Below are 18,707 nucleotides of genomic sequence, written 5' to 3' on the forward strand. Positions count from 1 at the left end.
GGAGATGTAGTTTCCTCCTGGCATCCCCTTGGAACTGCCACCAACACTGGGAGGAGGTGCCACCACCACTGGGAGGAGGTGCCACCACCACTGGGAGGAGGTGCCACCACAAGACCCATTCCCAGCTGGCTTCTGCCCCAGGGAACAGCAACACCCCTTGGGATAGAGGTGACCCTGCTGGAGAGGGACAGGGACACCAGAGCAGGGCCAGACACCAGAAGGCTCCAAAGGCCATGGGGAGTGTGGGAAGCACGGTGCAGCTGCTGGATTTTGTGATCCCTCACGGCTGGGAAACAGGATAATGGAATCTCGGCCTGTGCTGGGCTGAGCCCTAAGCTCCAATTAAGGCTCATTTACTTCAGGAGGATTTATGAGGGTGTTTAATTGCCTCACTGAGTTGGGCTGGAGTCAAGTGCACTTTGTAAATGCTTCATCAAGCTGGGGCCTGAGCAATTAGCAGGGATTGCTGCTGCTGGGGAAGGGAAAACCCCAGGTTCAGCCACGTTCCATTCCAGGGGGTGGGATAAGGCTGCTTGGGGTGCACAGCACAAGCCTGGAGAAGGGCTAGGAGACCTCCCAGCACTCCTGTGGGAGATGCTGGTAGTCTCTCCACTTCATCAGGTGTGGAATAACCATCTCCATGGGGTGGGGGATGCTGGGGGACTGCGCCTGCTGGCACAGTGCCCCAGGGCACAAGGATTTGGGTCACCAGGGATTTGGAGCTTGATCGTGGCTGTAATCCTTCCAGTGCTCTGAGGCTGAGCCTGCAGGGCCGTGTGTCTGCTCTGGATGTTCAACAAAACAAACTCAGTCTGGAAATGAAGGTTGTGCAGGGCTGAGCATCTCTCTGAGCCAGGAATGAAACAGCAGAGTGAGGAGAGGAGCCCTGGGCACAGAAAGAACATGCTGGGGAGCTCTTAAAGACTCTACAAGAGCAATTTCCTACAACAGCCGTGCCCCGTGTATCCCTTGCAGGGCAAAGAGCTGCTTCAATAAATAGAAAAAAGCCTGAAGTGACCAAGATCAGCATTTCTTTGCCTGACAGTGTTCAGGCTTGCAGTTCCTGGCACCTTCTCAGCTAAAGGAGAAAATAACCAAACCCATGGAGCAGCAGCAACCTCCTCCCTCCCTTTGCTCAGGTGCTCACGGCATGACCATTGCTCTGTCCCAGGCAAGGGGAGCAAGCTTGGGATCCACAGGGCAGGACAGCTCCAGCCAGGTCCCCAGCCCAGGCTGCTCCAGGCAATTAAAATCTGGTTGTACACCCAGAGCAGGTATTTTGCAACCAGGTGAGTCATTCCCGTGGTGGAAAAGCTTTGGAGGGACATGCACTCCCAGACCCCCCCCACCACCCCTGGCAGGGCAGGGAAAGTCCAGCTCCAAGAAACAAAGGCACAGGACACTGGGGCTGGGTGGCTGCTTACATTCTCCTTTATTGTTCACACCACACACCTTCCCCTTGGCACTTCACTGCAGGGATTTGCTTAAAAAACCACACACCCACCCCCCACAGCTTGGTGTGGCTGTGCCACAACCAGCTGAGACCAGGCATTTTTAAAGAGATTTTTTTTACTCTCCCCGGCCTTTATTTTCTTCACATGTGGTCAAGTGTTATCACTTCCAAACCAAACATATTTTAAAAAAGATACTATTAAAAAAAAAAAAAAAAAAAAAAAAAAGAAACCACACAAATCAAAAAAACAACCCTCCCTGTGGCTTTGGGAATGTGCCAGGTGCTCCCACACCAGCTGCACTCAGGGAAGTGCTTGTTTTTGTGTGTGTTTTCAGTTTTGTTTGAAAAGGACAGTATTTCTCATGTGTATTTTTTAATATACTACAGGCCTGAAATTCAGTGCAATAGGTACAACTACAGTGCAGAACTATACAAAATTCATCCTAACCATGTACAAGCCTTTTTTCTTAGTTGCTATAGAAACTATAACCTTTTTCTGTACCTTTTGTATGCATTATACAGTGTGAATATACTCCGAGAATATTTACAGTACTTGGCTTGTCAAATCAGAAACGCTATAACTTAAATGTCTACTATTAACAACCTTTGAACAAAAATATATATAATATAAATATCTTCCAGTCTATACACAGAGCAGGAAACAGCTGTATCCATGCAGTGCTGGATTTTGGTGAGTCCCAGGATGGGGGTGGTGATGGAGGGGGACGTTGTCATGTGTGGCTGCCACTGGCACTTCACTGTCGGGCAAATATTGCCGAGATTAATCCCAAAATTCAATAAGAAGACATCCCCCCTCTCCCATTTTCCCCTCCCAGCTGGAATTCAGGCGAAAAGAGAGGAGCCTACAACAACAGATTGACCTTTCCAACTGATCCATCCGGACAGCTCCATCCTCCATGCTGCCTCAGGTGGGAGGTCCCTGTCCAAGAACCCACCGTGGGGCTTGAAATCAAGAAAACTTTTAAAAAATTACTCATTTTCTTGGTAGGTTCTTTTTAAAAAAATATTAGATTTAGTCAATTTATGTGATTTTTTTCCTCTATGATTAGAACGTTAAAAAATAAGTTTCCAGCTTTTTAAAAACTTCCTCTATGTGATTTTCCATTAAATAGCTATCGCGTCCTTAATAAAAAAAACAGGGAATTGCCCTCCTGCTGGTGAGGGCTGTGTGGCTGGGTTTTAAAACACCTATTGGCTTTGAAATCTTGGACGTGAAACCAGCTAAAAAATAAAATAAAATTCATTCCTAGCAGAAAAAAAAATAGAATAGGTCAGTCTGTCCCCAGTAAACCACTGTGGGAGGCTGGAGAAGGGGCATCAGTGCTGGACCCCCCCCACTCCCTCCTGTCTGGGGTCTGTACAAAGTGTTTAAAAAAAGTCCCCCTGGATTTGGGGGGAAGTGGTGCCAGAGATCCAGGTTACACCTGCGAGTCAGCACCGAGGCTGTGGAACTCGTCCGGGGTCTTGTCGCTCTGGCTGCCCCCGCTCTGCCGGAAGCCTGAGGCAATCTCATCAAAGGTCCGGCCTTTGGTCTCCGGCACCTTGAAATAGGTGAAGATGAAGAAAAGCACGAGCAGCACCGTGAAGATGATGAAGACGTAGGAGCCACAGAGTTGCTGGGATTGAAGGGAAAGGGGAAGGTGAACACATGGATGGAGGTCACAGAATCATGGAGCTGTTGAGGTTGGAAAAGCCCACCAAGATCGAGTCCAACCACCAACCCAGCACTGCCAGGTCCACCCCTAACCCATGCCCCCAGGTGCCACATCCACACGTTTTTGAGCACTTCCAGGGGTGATGACTCCACCACCTCCCTGACCACCCTTCCCATGAAGAAATTTTCTCAATATCCAGTCTAAACCTCAGCTTGGGGCTGTGCTCTCTCCTCCTGTCCCTGTTCCCTGGGAGCAGAGCCCAACCCCTCCTGGCTGTCCCCTCCTGTCAGGAGGGGGACCAGAAGGGCCAGAAGGTGCCCCCTGAGCCTCCTTTTCTCCAGGCTGAGCCCCTTTCCCATCTCCCTCAGCTGCTCCTGGTGCTCCAGCCCCTCCCCAGATCCATTCCCATCTCTGCACACAGAGTGATGGGCCATGGCTGAAGGTACCAGCTGGTATCACCCTGCCCACACTTTGCCATGGCCATCCAAGACCCAGGTCCTCCTTTCAAGGAACATCTTTGAGTTCCATGAGGAACACTAAGTTGCATTCCTGCTCTGGCCCCAAGTCCTTCTTCCCAAGGGATCTTAACCCAACCAAACCATCTCAGCCCAGGTTTTAGGGCTCAAGGATGTGGCCCTGGAATTCAACACTGGGATCCAGCAGCAGGATTTGGCACCGAGATCTGACTCCGGGACTCCACACCAAAATCCAGCAATGAGATCCAGTGTGAGGAACCAAGAACCCACAACCAGACCCAGGATTTGGGCAGCAGGATCCAGCAATGGGATCCAGCACTGGAGCCTGGCACTGGGATCCAGCATCAGGATCTAGCTGGGCACTGTTTCCATTCCTGATCCAGAACTGGGATCTGGATCCACCCTGAACCAACACAGTCTGAGAGCTTGGGACTGAAACTCCTGTGGATTGCTGGGATCCCCTGCGACTCCCAGAATCCTGTCTCCCCAGTCACATACCCCCAACTCCTCCAGTATTCCAGCTGTGATTACCTCAATGTACTGGAAGCCCATTCCCACAATGAAGTTGGAAGTCCAGTTGGAGAGCCCTGCCACGGCAAAAGCAGCAGGACGGGGGCCTTGGCTGAAGAGCTCCGCAACGATGAACCATGGGATGGGGCCTGGGCCGATCTCAAAGAAGGCCACAAACCCAAAGATGGCCACAATGCTGAGGTAGGACATCCAGGGCATTTGGTCCTAGGCCAGGGGAGAGGGAGAAGGTCAGTATCATGAAGGGGGGACAGCACCTGGACACCTAAGGTGGTGCTAGCAGAGAAGACATGAGCTGGAAACTGGAATTCTGGGAACTTGGGAGAGATGGGACAATGGGGACTGAGTACTCAGCCATCACCTCAAGGAAAAATAAGTCCTTCCTCCTCTTCAACCATCCCTCCTCAACCTCCTCCTCCCAGCCTCTCCAGTACTTACCAGCAGTGTGAGGGCAATGGTCATGAGAATAGCACATCCAGCCATCCCTGCCAGCCCAATGAGGTGCAGGGTTCTGCGCCCGGCTCGCTCCACCACAAACAGCTGTGGGATGAACATGATCCATTAGCACCTCCCCAGCCTGCAGCAGGAAAGGCCCCTTCTCCCACCTTCCCTGGAGAGACCCTGGGGGCGGGGGGAGGGCAAAAACTCACTGAGACCACTGTGAAGGCTGTGTTCACTACGCCAGAGCCAATGGTGGCGTAGACAGGCTGCTCCACCCCGGACTTCTCAAAGATGCTGGTGGAGTAGTAGAAGACCTACAAAGGGCAGGGAGGTGCCACAGGTCAGGTACTGGAGCTCTGGATGAACCAAGCTGACCCCCGGCATTCAGACCCCACCCAGACTCACCGCATTGATCCCTGAAAGCTGCTGGGAGAGCTGCAGGACAATAGCAATGAGGATGGGCTGGCGGTACATGGGTGAGCGGAACAGCTCCATGATGGTGACTTTCTTCTCTCTCATCATCTGCCGGCTCTCCTCCTTCATCTCCTGCAGGTCGCTGCTCACGTCCGTCGTGCCTCGCAGCTTCTTGAGGACTGAGGGGGAGAGGTGGGGTCAGGAGATGTCAAGGACCCTGCAGAGTGCCAAGATGGACCCTGCAGAGGAGTCACTCACCACTCTTGGCTTTGTTTTCCTCATTGCGGTTGATGAGCAGGAACCGGGGGCTCTCGGGGGCAAAGGGCAGGATGATGCACTGCAGCAGGGCAGGAACGAAGATGAAGCCAAGCAGCAGCGGCCAGAGAGAGTCATTTCCCATGATCAAGTCCAAACCAAACACCTAAGGAGGAAGAAGAGAGGGATTGAGCCACCCATCCCAGCTGGAAAAGTCCTGGTTGGACACAAGTGTGCAACTCATGGTGTACTCCAAGCTGGAACAGCCATTGGAGGGACTCCTGTGCTGCTTCCAGGTGGCCAACAGATGCTAATATCCTGATGCTGCCCATCCCAAACCTTCAGATTCCACAGCCTCCCTGCTCCTGCTGAGCTCCAGCTTCACCCCTCCCACCCCAGCTCCACCTGAAAGGTTGTGCAGATCCATAGCACTTCATCACTGCAGGCCCTCATGAGTGCCAGAATCAGAAAAAAAGGGGAAACCTCCCCCAAAACATTCTCCGGTGCTCACCTGTGCAATGAGGATGCCCAAGACAATGCCAAGCTGGTGGAAGGTCCCCAAGGCCCCCCGCAGGGCAGTAGGGGACACCTCACCCACATACATGGGCACGAAACCTGTGGTGAGGCCAGAGTAGAGGCCAATGATGAAGCGGCCAAGGATGAGCATCTCAAAGGAGAAAGCCATCTTGGAGAAGCCCATGAGGACAGCTGACACAAAGGCAAGGATGTTGGACATCAGCATCGAATTGCGCCTGGAGAGGGATGGAGGAGAGAGGTGAGGAACACCAGGAGCACGCCAAAATCAGCCCTTGGCAGTCCTGGAACGCCAAGGTGGGATGAGGCAGCACAACCTCCCCACCGAGGGATCCACCAGGCTCAGAGCTTACCTTCCAAAGCGATTAACAAAGAGCCCCACAGAGAAGGAGCCGATCATGCCCCCAACAGAGAAGATGGCAACAGAGAGGGACCAGAGCGTGGTAAGGGTGGCAGGGCTGATGGGCTCCTCATATCGGTACAGCCACGTGTGGTTGTAGAAATCCTCAATCACCTGGAAAACAAGGAGAGAAACCAAACCACATGTCAAACCTGCCCCCACTTCAGCCATGCCACCAGAGGGACGAGTCCCTGCGGCCACTGCAGCTCACAAGACAATGTGTCACTGTCATCGGAGCAGCCGGCCGAGGCTCACTCGGCTCCAGCCCAAGGGAGGGAACCTGCTGGGATACGTGGGGGAAATGCAGCCCAACGGGTTCTGGGCTCACCCTGCCCAAAGAGGGAGAGACAGCACTGCCGAAACTCGCCAGGCAGGCATGGGGAGGTCATGCTGCTCCCCAGGGCAGGGCAGGGGCCAGAGATGCACCAGCTCCACAGAGGAAAGAGAGGAACACAGGGCAGTTCTCATCCTCTTGGATACTCCTGGAGTTGGATTTCCAGGTTTTTTCCCCCCAAGAATTCCATAACACACAATTTCTGCCATGGTTCTGCAGGACCATGATGCCACCATGCAATACAGGCCTTGGTTTGAAACACCAAGAACAGCCTGGTTTATGAATTTTAGGTGCTTTTATATAAGCTTTATATATTTTTATACACAAAATGTATACACTTATATTCAACATATATGCATTTATATACATTTTGTATACTTTTGATGTATTTTTAAAACCAGCCCATCACTGGTAGCTGTCACCAAGTTCTTGTCACTGCCCAAAGCTGGGAAATGGCTTAAAGGATCCTCTAAAGGTTCCTTCTAACCCAAACCCTTCATAATACCATGATTTCAGGGTTGCCCATCCCCAAATCACCACTGCAAAGGGCGCCATAACACCCCACCAAGCCCAGCTGGAAGGAGCAGAAATTCTAGAGACTCCCTGCTTTGCTGGGCCTCAGGTGGCTCCATGATTTTGCTGCTCTGAAGGGCTTCTCTCCCAATTCATTATTTACACCACTATGCTTCACTTTCCACTTTTCCCATTAATCCAATCCCAAACAGGAGCTCTGGCAGAGACAGCACAAGAAATACACACTGGGCTGGGTACAAGTCCCAGTAGTATCATTATTTTTCCTAGTTGTTCCTCTTCCAAAGGACAAACTATTAGAATTTCCATATTTAAGTGATTTTGTTCCCTCCTGTTTCACTGAGGTTTGGATGCTTTTCTCCCTTCTCCCAGTATTCCCAAAATAAATAATTGATTGGATTACTGGAGATGTCTGGGCTGGCTCAGGCTCTGAGTAGGCCCATGGGGTATCTGAAAATAATACCTGCCCCTTCCTCCTGAAAAAAAGGGATGCTTTGAAAAACCCAATGCTTTTTTGGGAGAGGAGGAGGTGAAATACGGGTTTAAAGGGAGAAGGGTGGGGGGGAAAAAAAAAAACCACAACAAAAAAAACTGGTTTACTCAAAACTGGGGTTTCCCCCTCTTTTCACCGGAGTGTTGTGATGCATCCCCAGCCACCTTCATGAATCCCAATAGTAATGCATCCCAAACTTGTGCCCTGACGCATCTCAATGCATCCCCATCCCAACTCTGCATCTCTGTGCATTCTCATCCTGACCCTTCATTCCAGTTTATCCCAGTGCATCCCCATCCCACACCTCAATGTGTCCTGAGGCATTCCTGTCCCAGTCCTGCACCTCCATGCATCCCCATCCTGCATCCCAACTCTGTGGCCCAGTTTATCCCAATGCACCCCCATTCCAAGTCCTATGTATTCCAGTCCTGCACAGTAATGTATCCCTATCCCAATACCACACTTAATGTGTCCCAATCCTTAAAATTGGGATGACCCCCTGTGTCCAGCACATCCTGCTGTCCAGGACAACCCTCATCCCACCTCCTCTTGTGCTCCCACACAGAGCATCCCAAATCCTTCCCCTCACCACTGGTGACTTGGCCTGCACAATGTAACTACTCCTGGTCTGAGCCCAAAGGATTCATCCCCAAAATCATGAGGAAAACAGTGGCAACACCCCTCATGAGGGCCTGGATTTGCTAGGGGCTGCAGGCACTAGAGCTCAGTCCCATGGAAAGATCACAGCTGGTCCTTGACCATGCCACCCAGAGAAGCCAGCTGGGAGAGGACAGAGAGAAATCCTTCCATCCAGGGAAACAAAGCTCCTCCTGGGACGCAACTCTGACCAGGGTGGTGATCACAGCATTCCTTCTTCCCACAGTGCCAGAGCTTGGGAAAATGAGGGCAGATGCTGGGGAGCAGTTCCTCAGTGCAATCCCAGGTATTTCACAGCTCACAAGGCTCAAACAGCGCTCCATTGCTCGATTCCCAGGCAGGGTGCTCAGGGCCATACAAGAATGGACATCCCCACCATCAGAGCAGTGCACGTGATGGCAAGGAGGTATCAGAATATTTCAGCAGCACCCTGCAGGTTCTGGGTGGGAGCCACAGCCTCTAGCCACCGGAATTGAATCCCAAGATTCAATACTATGTAATGCAACATCTTGAACAAATTCCTGGCTTTTTTCCTCTTCCCATACTGATGGGACCTGGGCAGTTTTTCCACAGGGTCTTCTATCCCATGAGGCAACATTCCAGAGGCACTCACTGGGATGGAATGAAACTGGCAGCTGGATCCTGCCTCAGTGTGTTGAATTCTTTGGGGTGGTGACACCCGGGGACAGCTTCACTCCCACCAGAGCCCAGGCTGTCCCTCCACACCTTATCCCAGCACATGAACTGCACCCAGGGAACATCACATGTGGAGCTACATGGGAATTCTGAGATAATTCCAAGTGTTTAACACCTCAATCACCACCAAATTTGTGAAAAGTCATGTTTTCCATGGACCACAGGTATCTACCAGCAGCTGGCAATACATGACAGGAGGAGCCAACACCTCCTGTGCTCCATCCCCCTTACAGCACTTACCAGCCAACTCTCTCTCCTCCCAGGACATTGTGCCGGGATGCAAAGCTCAGATGTAGAGCTCTTGGTCGGAGCAGCCACTCGGAATGACTCAAACTTTAATTAACTCCCAGACCTTCACTAAGAGCCAAGGTTAAAAAGTTCCACCGGCCCCATCCAGAGAGCATCCTGCAGGCATTGCTGGGATTTTTCCCAACAAAAAAGCCAAGTAAGGAGGAAACAAATTCTCCTGGGAAGGCTGGAGCTAAACAGCCCCCTCTCAAATCTCATTACAGACCTAAGCTGCCTAGCGGGATGTACTATTTTAGCCAGGCTGACAGCAGAGGCTGGTTTGTTTATGGACACGGGGAGGGGCTGGTGGGTGATGGAATTGTGCGACAGAGGGGCTGGAATTTCCCTGCAGAGGGTACTGGGAGCACTCACCTTCTGCGGGGCATTGATGACGCCCGTGTTGTATCCGAACTGGAGGGAGCCCAGCACCGCTCCTCCTACAGCCAGCATCAGGCGAGCAGTCATCTGCCGGAAAACAGAGAAAAGGGCTTAAATCTGGGATCGCCACAGCCCTGTCTCGCCCACCGGAGCAATAGCAGGGTGCTGCATGGGATGCTGGGAAGGCAGCAAGGACAAACATTCAGAATAAAAAAGAAAACCCACTATTTTTGGAGCTCAGAGAGGGAAATAATCACTAAAATGTCGTTTTGGGGGTTAACACCCCCCATGGTTTGGGGGATTCCAGGAAATTCAGCCCTGGAGTGAGCCAGAGGTGTTACTGGGGCTCCAAGGGTCCCCTCAGAGGCTCTGGGCCAGTGCCAGCTGCTCCCAGCACACGGTGGAGCCTCCATGCACTCCCAGCCAAGGATGCTCCGGGAAGCCACCGCTAACAACGGGTTTCCATCGGAGTCTAATTAAGAAGCCCTGAGCAAAATCCTGGTTAGTTGGCAAAGCCTTCTCAGGCCTCCTCTTCCTCCCGCCTGAGCAAGAGCAACAATCAGAGCCTTGTTCATAAGCAGGGTCAGGGCAGGGCAGCACTTGGGCCACCTCCTTTAGCGGCCCAATTATCCCAGGCAGGAGATTTTCCTGGCCCTAGAACCAGGATCCGACATTCCCACTTAATCAGCTTTAGGATGAGCCACGTGAAATTTATAAACCCCTTAATTTGAGGTGTGGGGGGCGGGGGGGGGGGGGGGGGGGGAAGGGGGGTCCTCCATAAGTACCAGTATGTCACCCCAAGGATGTTCCCAGGGTGTCTTGGATATTCCCAAGAGACTGATGTTTCAGATCCCATCTAAATGAAGAGGGGCAACTCCAACTCCTCCCCCCAATAAAAAAATACATATTTTTAAATATATTTAAGAACCAATCTCCTCTTTCTTTTAATAAATAATGGAATTAATGCTACTCCCTGACCCTGCCACTCTGGCCACCACCTCCCTCCACGTGAAAGTTCCCAGGGAAAAAGCAGAGGGAATGTAGCCAGGCCCGTTAATGAAGCTCATTAATTAGGCTTGGCCCCAACACAATTAATCAGGGAGGTATTGGCACTTGGATTTGGTCGGTGCTTCGGAGTAAATCCACCCCAAGGAGAAAACCTCCTCCGTGTTTGGGAGGGCATGAACAAGCTAGGATGTTGGTGGTGCCCCAAAAAAGCCCAGAAAAAGCCCCCAGTTCTGTGACCTGTGTAACAGTAACCTTATCCATCCCAAAAAAAACCTAGGATGGGAATGCTGGAAACAACTGTTGCTTGGGGAAATTTTATTTTAAAATGAGGAATTTTGGGGGGGTGAGTGGATTTGGAAGATTTGGGGGATGAGGTGATTTTCCTTTGCTTTTGGGAGATCACCTTAATTTGTTTGGGTGCCAATTTTGCCTCTTCCTGGCTAAAGGGCACCCTGGGAGCTGCCAGGCGCTCCCCTAGGTAGGGCAAGCACAGGTGAGTCATGGCTCCAGGGATGAGGATGCAGCAACCAGATGAACTTTGCTCCAGGAAGGTGAGAGGTAACAACACCTTGATGCACCTACATCAGCCACTATCCCCCCCCGCCCCACAAAAAAAAAAAAAAAAAAAAAAAAAAAAAAAAAAAAAAAAAAATCAATTTTAACATTTGGGAAAAGGGAACTCTTCATGGCAAAAAAAAAAAAAAATTCAGAAAAGAAACCTTTTTATTTTGATTGAATTCCAGCAGTTTGAAGATATGAAAGGGTAAAACAGGCAGGAAAATTGCTTTTTGGAGGCTCGTCCCAAGTAGGGTCAGGGTGAGTCAGCTCCTCCCGCTCCCTTCCTAGTTCCAAACATGCTACCCGGCTCAGATCCGGGAGCCTTTCGGCTTGAACTTTGCCATTAAAGGCAACTTTGGGGGGAGAAAAAAAATAATTAAATAAAGGGAAAAGTAGATTTTTAAGGGCAGCTTTGCCCAGGCAGCTCCTGCCAAACCCCACATGGGTTTTTTAACTCCTTGCAGGAAAAAGCATCTTTATCCAGAACTTTGGGACAAATTCCTTCTTATTTCCATAAAATAAACCTATTTAAGCCCAGCTAGACCCCATACTCCTGGTTTTATCCCTAATAATTCCTCTCTGCTATAGGAAAGACAGATTTTAAATAAATTTCTAGTATTTGTTTTCTTTTTAGCTGCTTCCTGCTTCCTCCCCAGCTCCAACACGGAAGCCAGGACGCTCCGAGGAGGATCCGGGGCGGTGACAGGGGCCCCCCCAAACTCACTGCCTTTGGCTTTACAATTCTATTTTTAACCTTTTTTTTATCCTCCAGCCTGGAAGGACTTTGGGATACAGCCCACCTCATGGATCAAGGGAATGAATAATCCCTTTAAAAGCAAAATAATAATATTAAAATACTAATGTAAAGATACTGAAAGAGTAGCCCAGCAAGGAATTCCAACTTTTTTCACACCAGCTTGGAGGATTTTGGGATGCTGCTGCCTAACAGAGCAAAGAGAATTCATAATTCCTTCTAAATAATATTTAAACATGTGTTCTGAAAGGGAATTTCAACATATTTTCCTCCAGTGCAGGAGGATTTGGGCAATTTTGGGATGCTGATTGTTTCACGGATCAAGTGAATTAAAAATTTTTCTAAAATCAAATTAGCAATAACATAAAAAAACAGAAGTCCCAGGAGGACATCCCATTTTTTTACTCCAGTGGGGAAGGTTTTGGGATGCTGTATGTCCCATGGAGCACAAAAAATTAATAATTCCTTAAAAATCCAAATAATAGTTATAAAAGGGGGCCCCAGGAGGGAATTTAGGGAAAATCCACATGACAAAGACACCACTAAAATGATCCATGAGGATTTACGGAACAGCCCAGGGGCTGCTCCTGAGTGGTCCCACCCAGGGATGGAAGAGGGGTGTGGGAAGTTGGTGCAGCCCCTTGCACACTCATTTGCACGTTCCCAGGAGCAAGGGCACACATATAACACAGCTGGAGCTACCTCCCAACCCGGGAAAAAGCTCACATCCCCACTGAAAATCAGGAAAAATCTATTCCAAACCCACAGGAGGTGACTTAAAGCCAGAGAATTTGGGGGTCACACCGTCACTGTGGGGACTGGGTGGGATTTGAGTTGAGGGAGACAACTGGAGGGGATGGGGAGAAACATTGAAGTGGCAGAATTTGATTTTGTATTGCCCTACTTAAAGGTCACCCAGGGACGGCAACACAACCCCAGTGAGTTTTGCAACTGCTACCAGCATGGAAGACGTTTTTGCATGGAATGAGCTGGAAAAAACAAGGAATGTGCAACCCCTTCCCCCCAGCACACACATATCCTGGGTTAATAATATTAATTATTAAATATTAAAGGGACAGGAGAGGGGAGTTTGTGCCCCACATCCCAACTGCCAGCTGCTTCCATGAAAAATCCCCTTTCTTCCCATGCAAAACACACTCTGGATAGAAGTGTCACCCATCAGTGTTTGGCAAGTCATCCCCGCGATTAATTACCTTTACAAAAAGGTATTTCTAACCCAAATTCATCCAAGGCGGGCTACGGAGCTGGAAAAGCAGCAGGAACGCGACTCCGGCTCTATTCGGGAAGCCGGGAGTTAAATGCGTCGGACTTCTTGAGTACGAGACCAAATTTGCGTTTAATTCCTGCCCCCATCACCGCGCTGCCGGCCGGCACGTTCCCGGCTCCCACCCCCCATCCCACCACTCATCCTAGGAAACAAGCGCGGCGGCCGAGACGGCTCGGAATGAAATCATTAAAAAATAGGTGCTATATAGACAGGTAGATATAGATCCTTAAATTTAAGAAAATTGTGTATTTCATGCTCCAAAGCGAGGGAGGAGAGGAAACAAATAGTTGTTTTCCATAGGGGCAAATACCAGGAGGGATCATTCCTATCACATCTTTAATTAGGATAAAATTACGATTCGGGGGATTAATTGCACTTCGTGCCGCCACGCAGCCAATTTCCTAATACATCCCCCCCGACACCTTCCCCCCCCCCCCGCAAAAAAAAAAAAAAAAACAAAAAAAAACACAATAACAACCCATGTGGATTTATTCCAACCTTTCCCAGACTCCCAGACAGAAATATTGGGGGGTCGGGAATGTTTTGGTGGTTGGGATGAAGCAAATGGGGTTGATGTCAGTGACCTGCTGGAATTAACCACCCGGAGCGTTCTGGGCTTTTACCCCACAAATTAATTAATTTGGGGTGGGGAGGGTGGTGGGGGATCCCAGCCGCTGCCAAGCGACCTGGAGAGCTCAAAGCATTTAATAACTCACAGTTTGGGATAAATTAATGGGAATTGGGTCAGGAACTCCAGACGAGATGTGCCCGGCCGAATCCCAACGCTGCGCGGATCCTGGGGGTCCCGGCAAGGGTCACCCCAACCTCGCACCCCCAAAAGCCACCCCGGCCTTCTCTGGACTCTAGGGCCACCTCCTCCCCACATTCCTGAAACGGTGCCAAAAGGGACAGCATTGGATCTGTCCATCGCGGTTCCGCATTTCGGGGGGAACGGGGAGCCCAAAAGCGGCTGCCGGGCATGCTGCGACGCGCTGAGCCCGCATCGGCCGCCCTCTGGGGAGGGCTCCACTCGCACTAAGGGTACAAAATAAAGCGAAAAGGTGTTCGCGGCTGGCGGCAGCAGCTGCACGTGTGCCAGGGCGGCCCAGGGTTGTGTAACGCAGGGCCGGGGGCGCGGGCTCACCTTGCTGCCGGTGTCCATGGCGGTGCCGGGGCCGTGCGGGGCCGGGACGCTGCGCGGGGAGCGGAGTGGGGGGGAGGCGCGGCCGCCGCCCGGGCATTGGCGCTGCTTAAGAGCGCGGGCGGGGGCGGCGCGAGGCGGTGTCGCCCATTGGGCGGTGTGGAGCGGGGGCGGGGCCAGGGCGGGGCGGAACCCAGGGCCCGGGAATGGGGGGCGTGGGAGGGGGCGCGCGGGGGGCGGTGGCACGTGCGGGGCTGCACGTGGGCGGCGGGGGAGGGGATCGGGACGGGAATGGGGACGGGTCCGTGTATGAAAGGGTGAGAGAGAGAGAGCGTGTCTGTCTGAGTCTGTGTCTGCGTGTGTGTCTGTGTGTGTGTGTGTGTTTGTATGTGTGCGTGCGTGCGCGCGCGCCTGCGTCTGTCTGCGTCTCTGTGTCTGTGTGTGTGCAGGTGTGTGTGTGTGTCTCTGTGTGCGTCTGTGTGTGAATGAGTGTGTGAGAGTGTGCAGGTGTGTGTGTCACTGTGCATACGTGTGTGTGATATGTATGTAAACACATGCCTGAGTGCGTGCGGCTGTGCACAAGGTGGGGGGTGTGTGTCACTCTGTGTGTCACTCTGTGTGTCACTCTGTGTGTGTGTGTCACTGTGTGTGTCACTGTGCATGTGTGTGTGAGTGCAGGGTGTGTGTGTGCACAGATCTGTGTGTGTGTCAATGTTCACATGTGTTACTGTGTGCATAGGTGTGAGTGTGTGAGTGGCATTTGTGTGCACGTGTTTGTGTGCACACATGCAAGTGTGCAGGGGTGTGTGCTCCTGTACATGGGTGTGAGTGTGCAAGGGGCTGTGTGGCTCTGTACATGAAGCAAGGGTTTGCACACCTGCATACATGTGAGTGTGCACTGGATGTGTCTGTGCACAGAGTGTGCATGCCTGCACATGTGTGCACCACTGAGTGCACACCTATGTGCGCCTGGTTTTGCCACCCCCACCCCCTTTCCCTCTAAATTCATATTAAAAAATCCTTTAAAAACACAAAAGTCCTAAAAAGTGGATGGAAAATGCAATTCCCCTTGTTGTTCCTGTTAAAAAAAAAAATCTTGCAAAAATGTTGGGGGAAGTGACCAAAGAAATGGAAATGTGCACAAAAAGTGCATAAATATTGAAAAAACAGAGCAAAAGCACAAGAAATTATTGCGCAATAAGTACATCACAAGAAGGTGAAAAGAGATGGGAAATGGAAAAAAACGAAAAAAGTTGGCTAAAAGTTGCATAAAAATTGAAGAAAAGGGGGAAAAAACTAAAATTAAAAAGATGGGGGGAGAAAGGAAAGGAAAAATAAAGCACAGAAACGTACAAAAATTTTTAAAAGCCGGGGGAGAAAAAAGAAACAATGTGCATATTGCACCAAAAAAATCTTTCAAAAAGAGACACGCACACACAAAAAAGGAAAAAGAGCAAATATTGTTCACCAAAATGCATAAAATTTAAAGAGTAAGAAAAAGGGGGGCGGAAATGCAAAGACACAAAAAGAGCAAATACCAAAGGCACCAAAAAGGCAAAAGGAGAAGTACCAAAAAAAAAAAATCATAAATACTGATTTTCATTCCTAAAACTGCCGGATTTTGCCCCAAATTGGGCCATTTCAAGCATTTCCTCACCTATGAATTCCACCAAATATCCACTGGATACATCCCAGCCCCTTTCCCCCCCGCTTTTGCCCATCCCAAGGCAGCCGGGTGGGGGTTTTGCCGACTCTGCGTTCCGGGCGGGACCCCTCCCCTCGCCGGCGCCGCGGGAATGCTGATGGAGGGAAACGGCCGGAGCGGGATAATCCCGGCGGGACCGAGGGGCTGGAGGGGATTTAGGGGGATTTGTTCCGGGGAAAAGGGTTAAAATAACACCGGGGGGTGCAGGGGGTGGCGGGGGGAGGCCGGAGGCCACCGGGATGGGCTCAGCCATTCCAAGGATCCAGGTTTTGCTGGGGATCGAGGCCATAAGGCTGGGCTCCGGGAGTCCACGGGTGTCCAGGGCAGGTCACGGGGGTGGCACCAGCCGCTCCACGGGCCTGGAGTTCTGGTGGAGACCACAGGAATGAGCTCAGGGAGTCCAGTCGTGCTGGAGGACAGGGCAAAAGGATGGGATCAGCCTTTCCGAGGGACTGGGGTTCTGTTGAGGACAAGGGATCTTAGGGATGGGGTCAGCTTCTCCATGGATCCGGATTGTGTGGAGAACAGGGACAAAGGGATGGGCTCAGTTCTCCGTCCTTGCCCCCTGCCCCACCACAGATTTCAGCTTTGACGCCTCCAGCACAGCCCCCCCACGCCCACCCCAGGAACGTCTGCCGTAAATTCTCATTCCCAGCACACGAAGAAATCCGGGCTCTTGATCCCTTCGATCCCTTCGATCCCTTTCCTGCGCCGCATCACCCATGACGAGCTCGTTATCTCACGGCCTCTCCCATCCCGACCCAGTGCCACCCTCAGGAGCATCAGGGACACGCAAGTCCTGGTGACACATTGGATTTGGGGAGGAGATTTGGACACAGCTCCCATTTTTTCAGGTGAAGTCCAGACTGGAATTGCCTTTCCAGGAATGTTTTTTGGGAAATAAAATTGTCCTCACAGGATGGATCATGGAAGACAAATTGGCTTTGCTGGGGCTTGATGCTGTAAAACAAAAGTCCTGGATTATCCCTTAAAATATAGGGAAACAAAGAATTTGTTCCCCAACACAGAATATCCTTGGCATGGAGTTATCTACTCCAGAGCAGAATTCATTTCAATATTCCCAATGTCCTCCAACATGTTTGAGAAGCTTTAAAATATGTTCCTTAGCCAAAAAGTTGGGGTGTATTCTTTTAAAGTCCAGCCAAAAAAATCCCCAAAAATAGGATTTCCAGATCTCCACCATCCCAGTTCCTCCGAATCCCAGAGATATGTGGGAGTGAGTAATCCTGGTACAGCAACCCCAACCCCCAACACCTGGACCAGCTGCCAGCATCTGCCTGGCACTACACCCCAGTGATCCTGCCAGCATTCCATGAATTGGGTGTTTTTCCTGGTGTGAGGCTCTTTGGAGGGGTGGGTTGAGCTGAGGTCAGGGCACCTGGGAATCCTCAGCCCAGGTGATGAAACTGGGGATAAAGTCCATCCGGAAACAGGATTTGTCATAAAATTGGGTTGGGCAACATTGACACAACTTCCACAGGGATTTCAGCCTCACTTTAAATGTCCTGTTTTGGCTTTTCCATTGGGATTTAGAGCTGCTTCTGTAAAGATTTTTGGCTCCTTATCTGGGGGATGCTCCTGCAGCCCTCCTGGTCCAGCTCCAGGGATGCAACAGAGCTCCTGAATATCCTTAATATTTGGATTTAACAGCTGGAGCTCCTTGGATTTCACTTTTTATCCTTAAACCTGGATTAGTTAAAGCCCAGGATTAGTAAAACTGGGATTAAAGTGCATTAAACCCTCCAGTCCTTGGGTTAGAGTGGAATGGAGAAAAGTCCCATGTCTGTAAAAGCAGGAACACTGATCCAAATAAAATCAATTCTTATAATTTAATGTACTCCAATTAATAAATAAAAAGTTTTCCAGCCCAGGCAGAGACTTCCTTATCCTAAATGGACCTGGTTTTGTTGGCTTTTCACTCAATAAACATGGCAAAGATGGGAAAAAAAGGGAATTTCATGTTTATCCATGAAAAGGGGAAAATTACCCCTCACTTCTGGCTCTTCCGAAAGTGGGGTTTCCATTTCATCCCTTATTTTGCATTTTTAGGGCACCAGAGCATGGGCGAAAACATGGGGAGAAAATAGGTCGGGGCTAAAAATAACTGGGTGAGTCACAGCCAGCACTAAGAGTGTTGTGCTGAAAGAGCCAGAAACCCATGGGAAGAGAAGAGGAAAAAATCCATTTTCCCTTCAGCTTCGCACGTTCATGCATGAAGATTCCTAGTTCATCTGCAAGAAGAAAGAAAAAGGGGGATATATTATATTATATTATATTATATTATATTATATTATATTATATTATATTATATTATATTACATATAATCCTGCTTTTCCCATTCCATAAAATTGCCTTGGATTTCCCAAAGAACCCCTAAAATAGTCAAAACAGCAGATAAGGGGGGGATTCCCTCCTTCCCCCCCACTTCCATGATATTATGGTGAATTAATTCCTATTTGCCTATTATTTTCGCCTTGGGGAGCTATTTCTGAAGTCAAAGATTGTTACTGACAATAATGAATCCTTAATGATAGTAAGCAGAAAATAGCCACTCCCATGGGTTCATTTACAGGTATGTTCCCTTTTTAAAACCAATTTTGGATTAATTATTTGATTTTATTTAATCCCATTGTCATGATGTGGAGGATGCCATGGGGGGTTTTTCTGGGGAGAGTTT

At 50.1% G+C, this 18,707-nt stretch overlaps 1 protein-coding gene across 1 annotated transcript; it reads right to left on the reverse strand.

Annotated features, from left to right (window-relative positions):
- Positions 1–1,347: 1,347 nt before the first annotated feature.
- SLC2A1 (solute carrier family 2 member 1) lies at positions 1,348–14,324 on the reverse strand. Its single transcript, XM_062507812.1, has 10 exons — positions 14,307–14,324; positions 9,549–9,641; positions 6,131–6,291; positions 5,755–5,995; positions 5,247–5,409; positions 4,980–5,167; positions 4,784–4,888; positions 4,572–4,673; positions 4,137–4,340; positions 1,348–3,090 (listed from the first exon to the last, which is right to left on the reverse strand). The coding sequence occupies exons 1-10, from the start codon at positions 14,322–14,324 to the stop codon at positions 2,893–2,895; spliced, it is 1,473 nt and encodes a 490-aa protein (XP_062363796.1). The 3' UTR covers positions 1,348–2,892.
- Positions 14,325–18,707: the final 4,383 nt, after the last annotated feature.

Source organism: Cinclus cinclus, chromosome 23 (genome assembly GCF_963662255.1).
Source record: "Cinclus cinclus chromosome 23, bCinCin1.1, whole genome shotgun sequence".
Taxonomy (NCBI): domain Eukaryota; kingdom Metazoa; phylum Chordata; class Aves; order Passeriformes; family Cinclidae; genus Cinclus; species Cinclus cinclus.

What these genes read in the sequence shown, in the direction of transcription:
- SLC2A1 (XM_062507812.1), bottom strand. An exon ending in GGAAAACAAAGCCAAGAGTG is followed by an intron (nt 5,168 to 5,246) that starts GTGAGTGACTCC and finishes TCTCCCCCTCAG; the next exon opens with TCCTCAAGAAGCTGCGAGGC. An exon ending in CCATTGCCCTCACACTGCTG is followed by an intron (nt 4,341 to 4,571) that starts GTAAGTACTGGA and finishes CCCCTGGCCTAG; the next exon opens with GACCAAATGCCCTGGATGTC.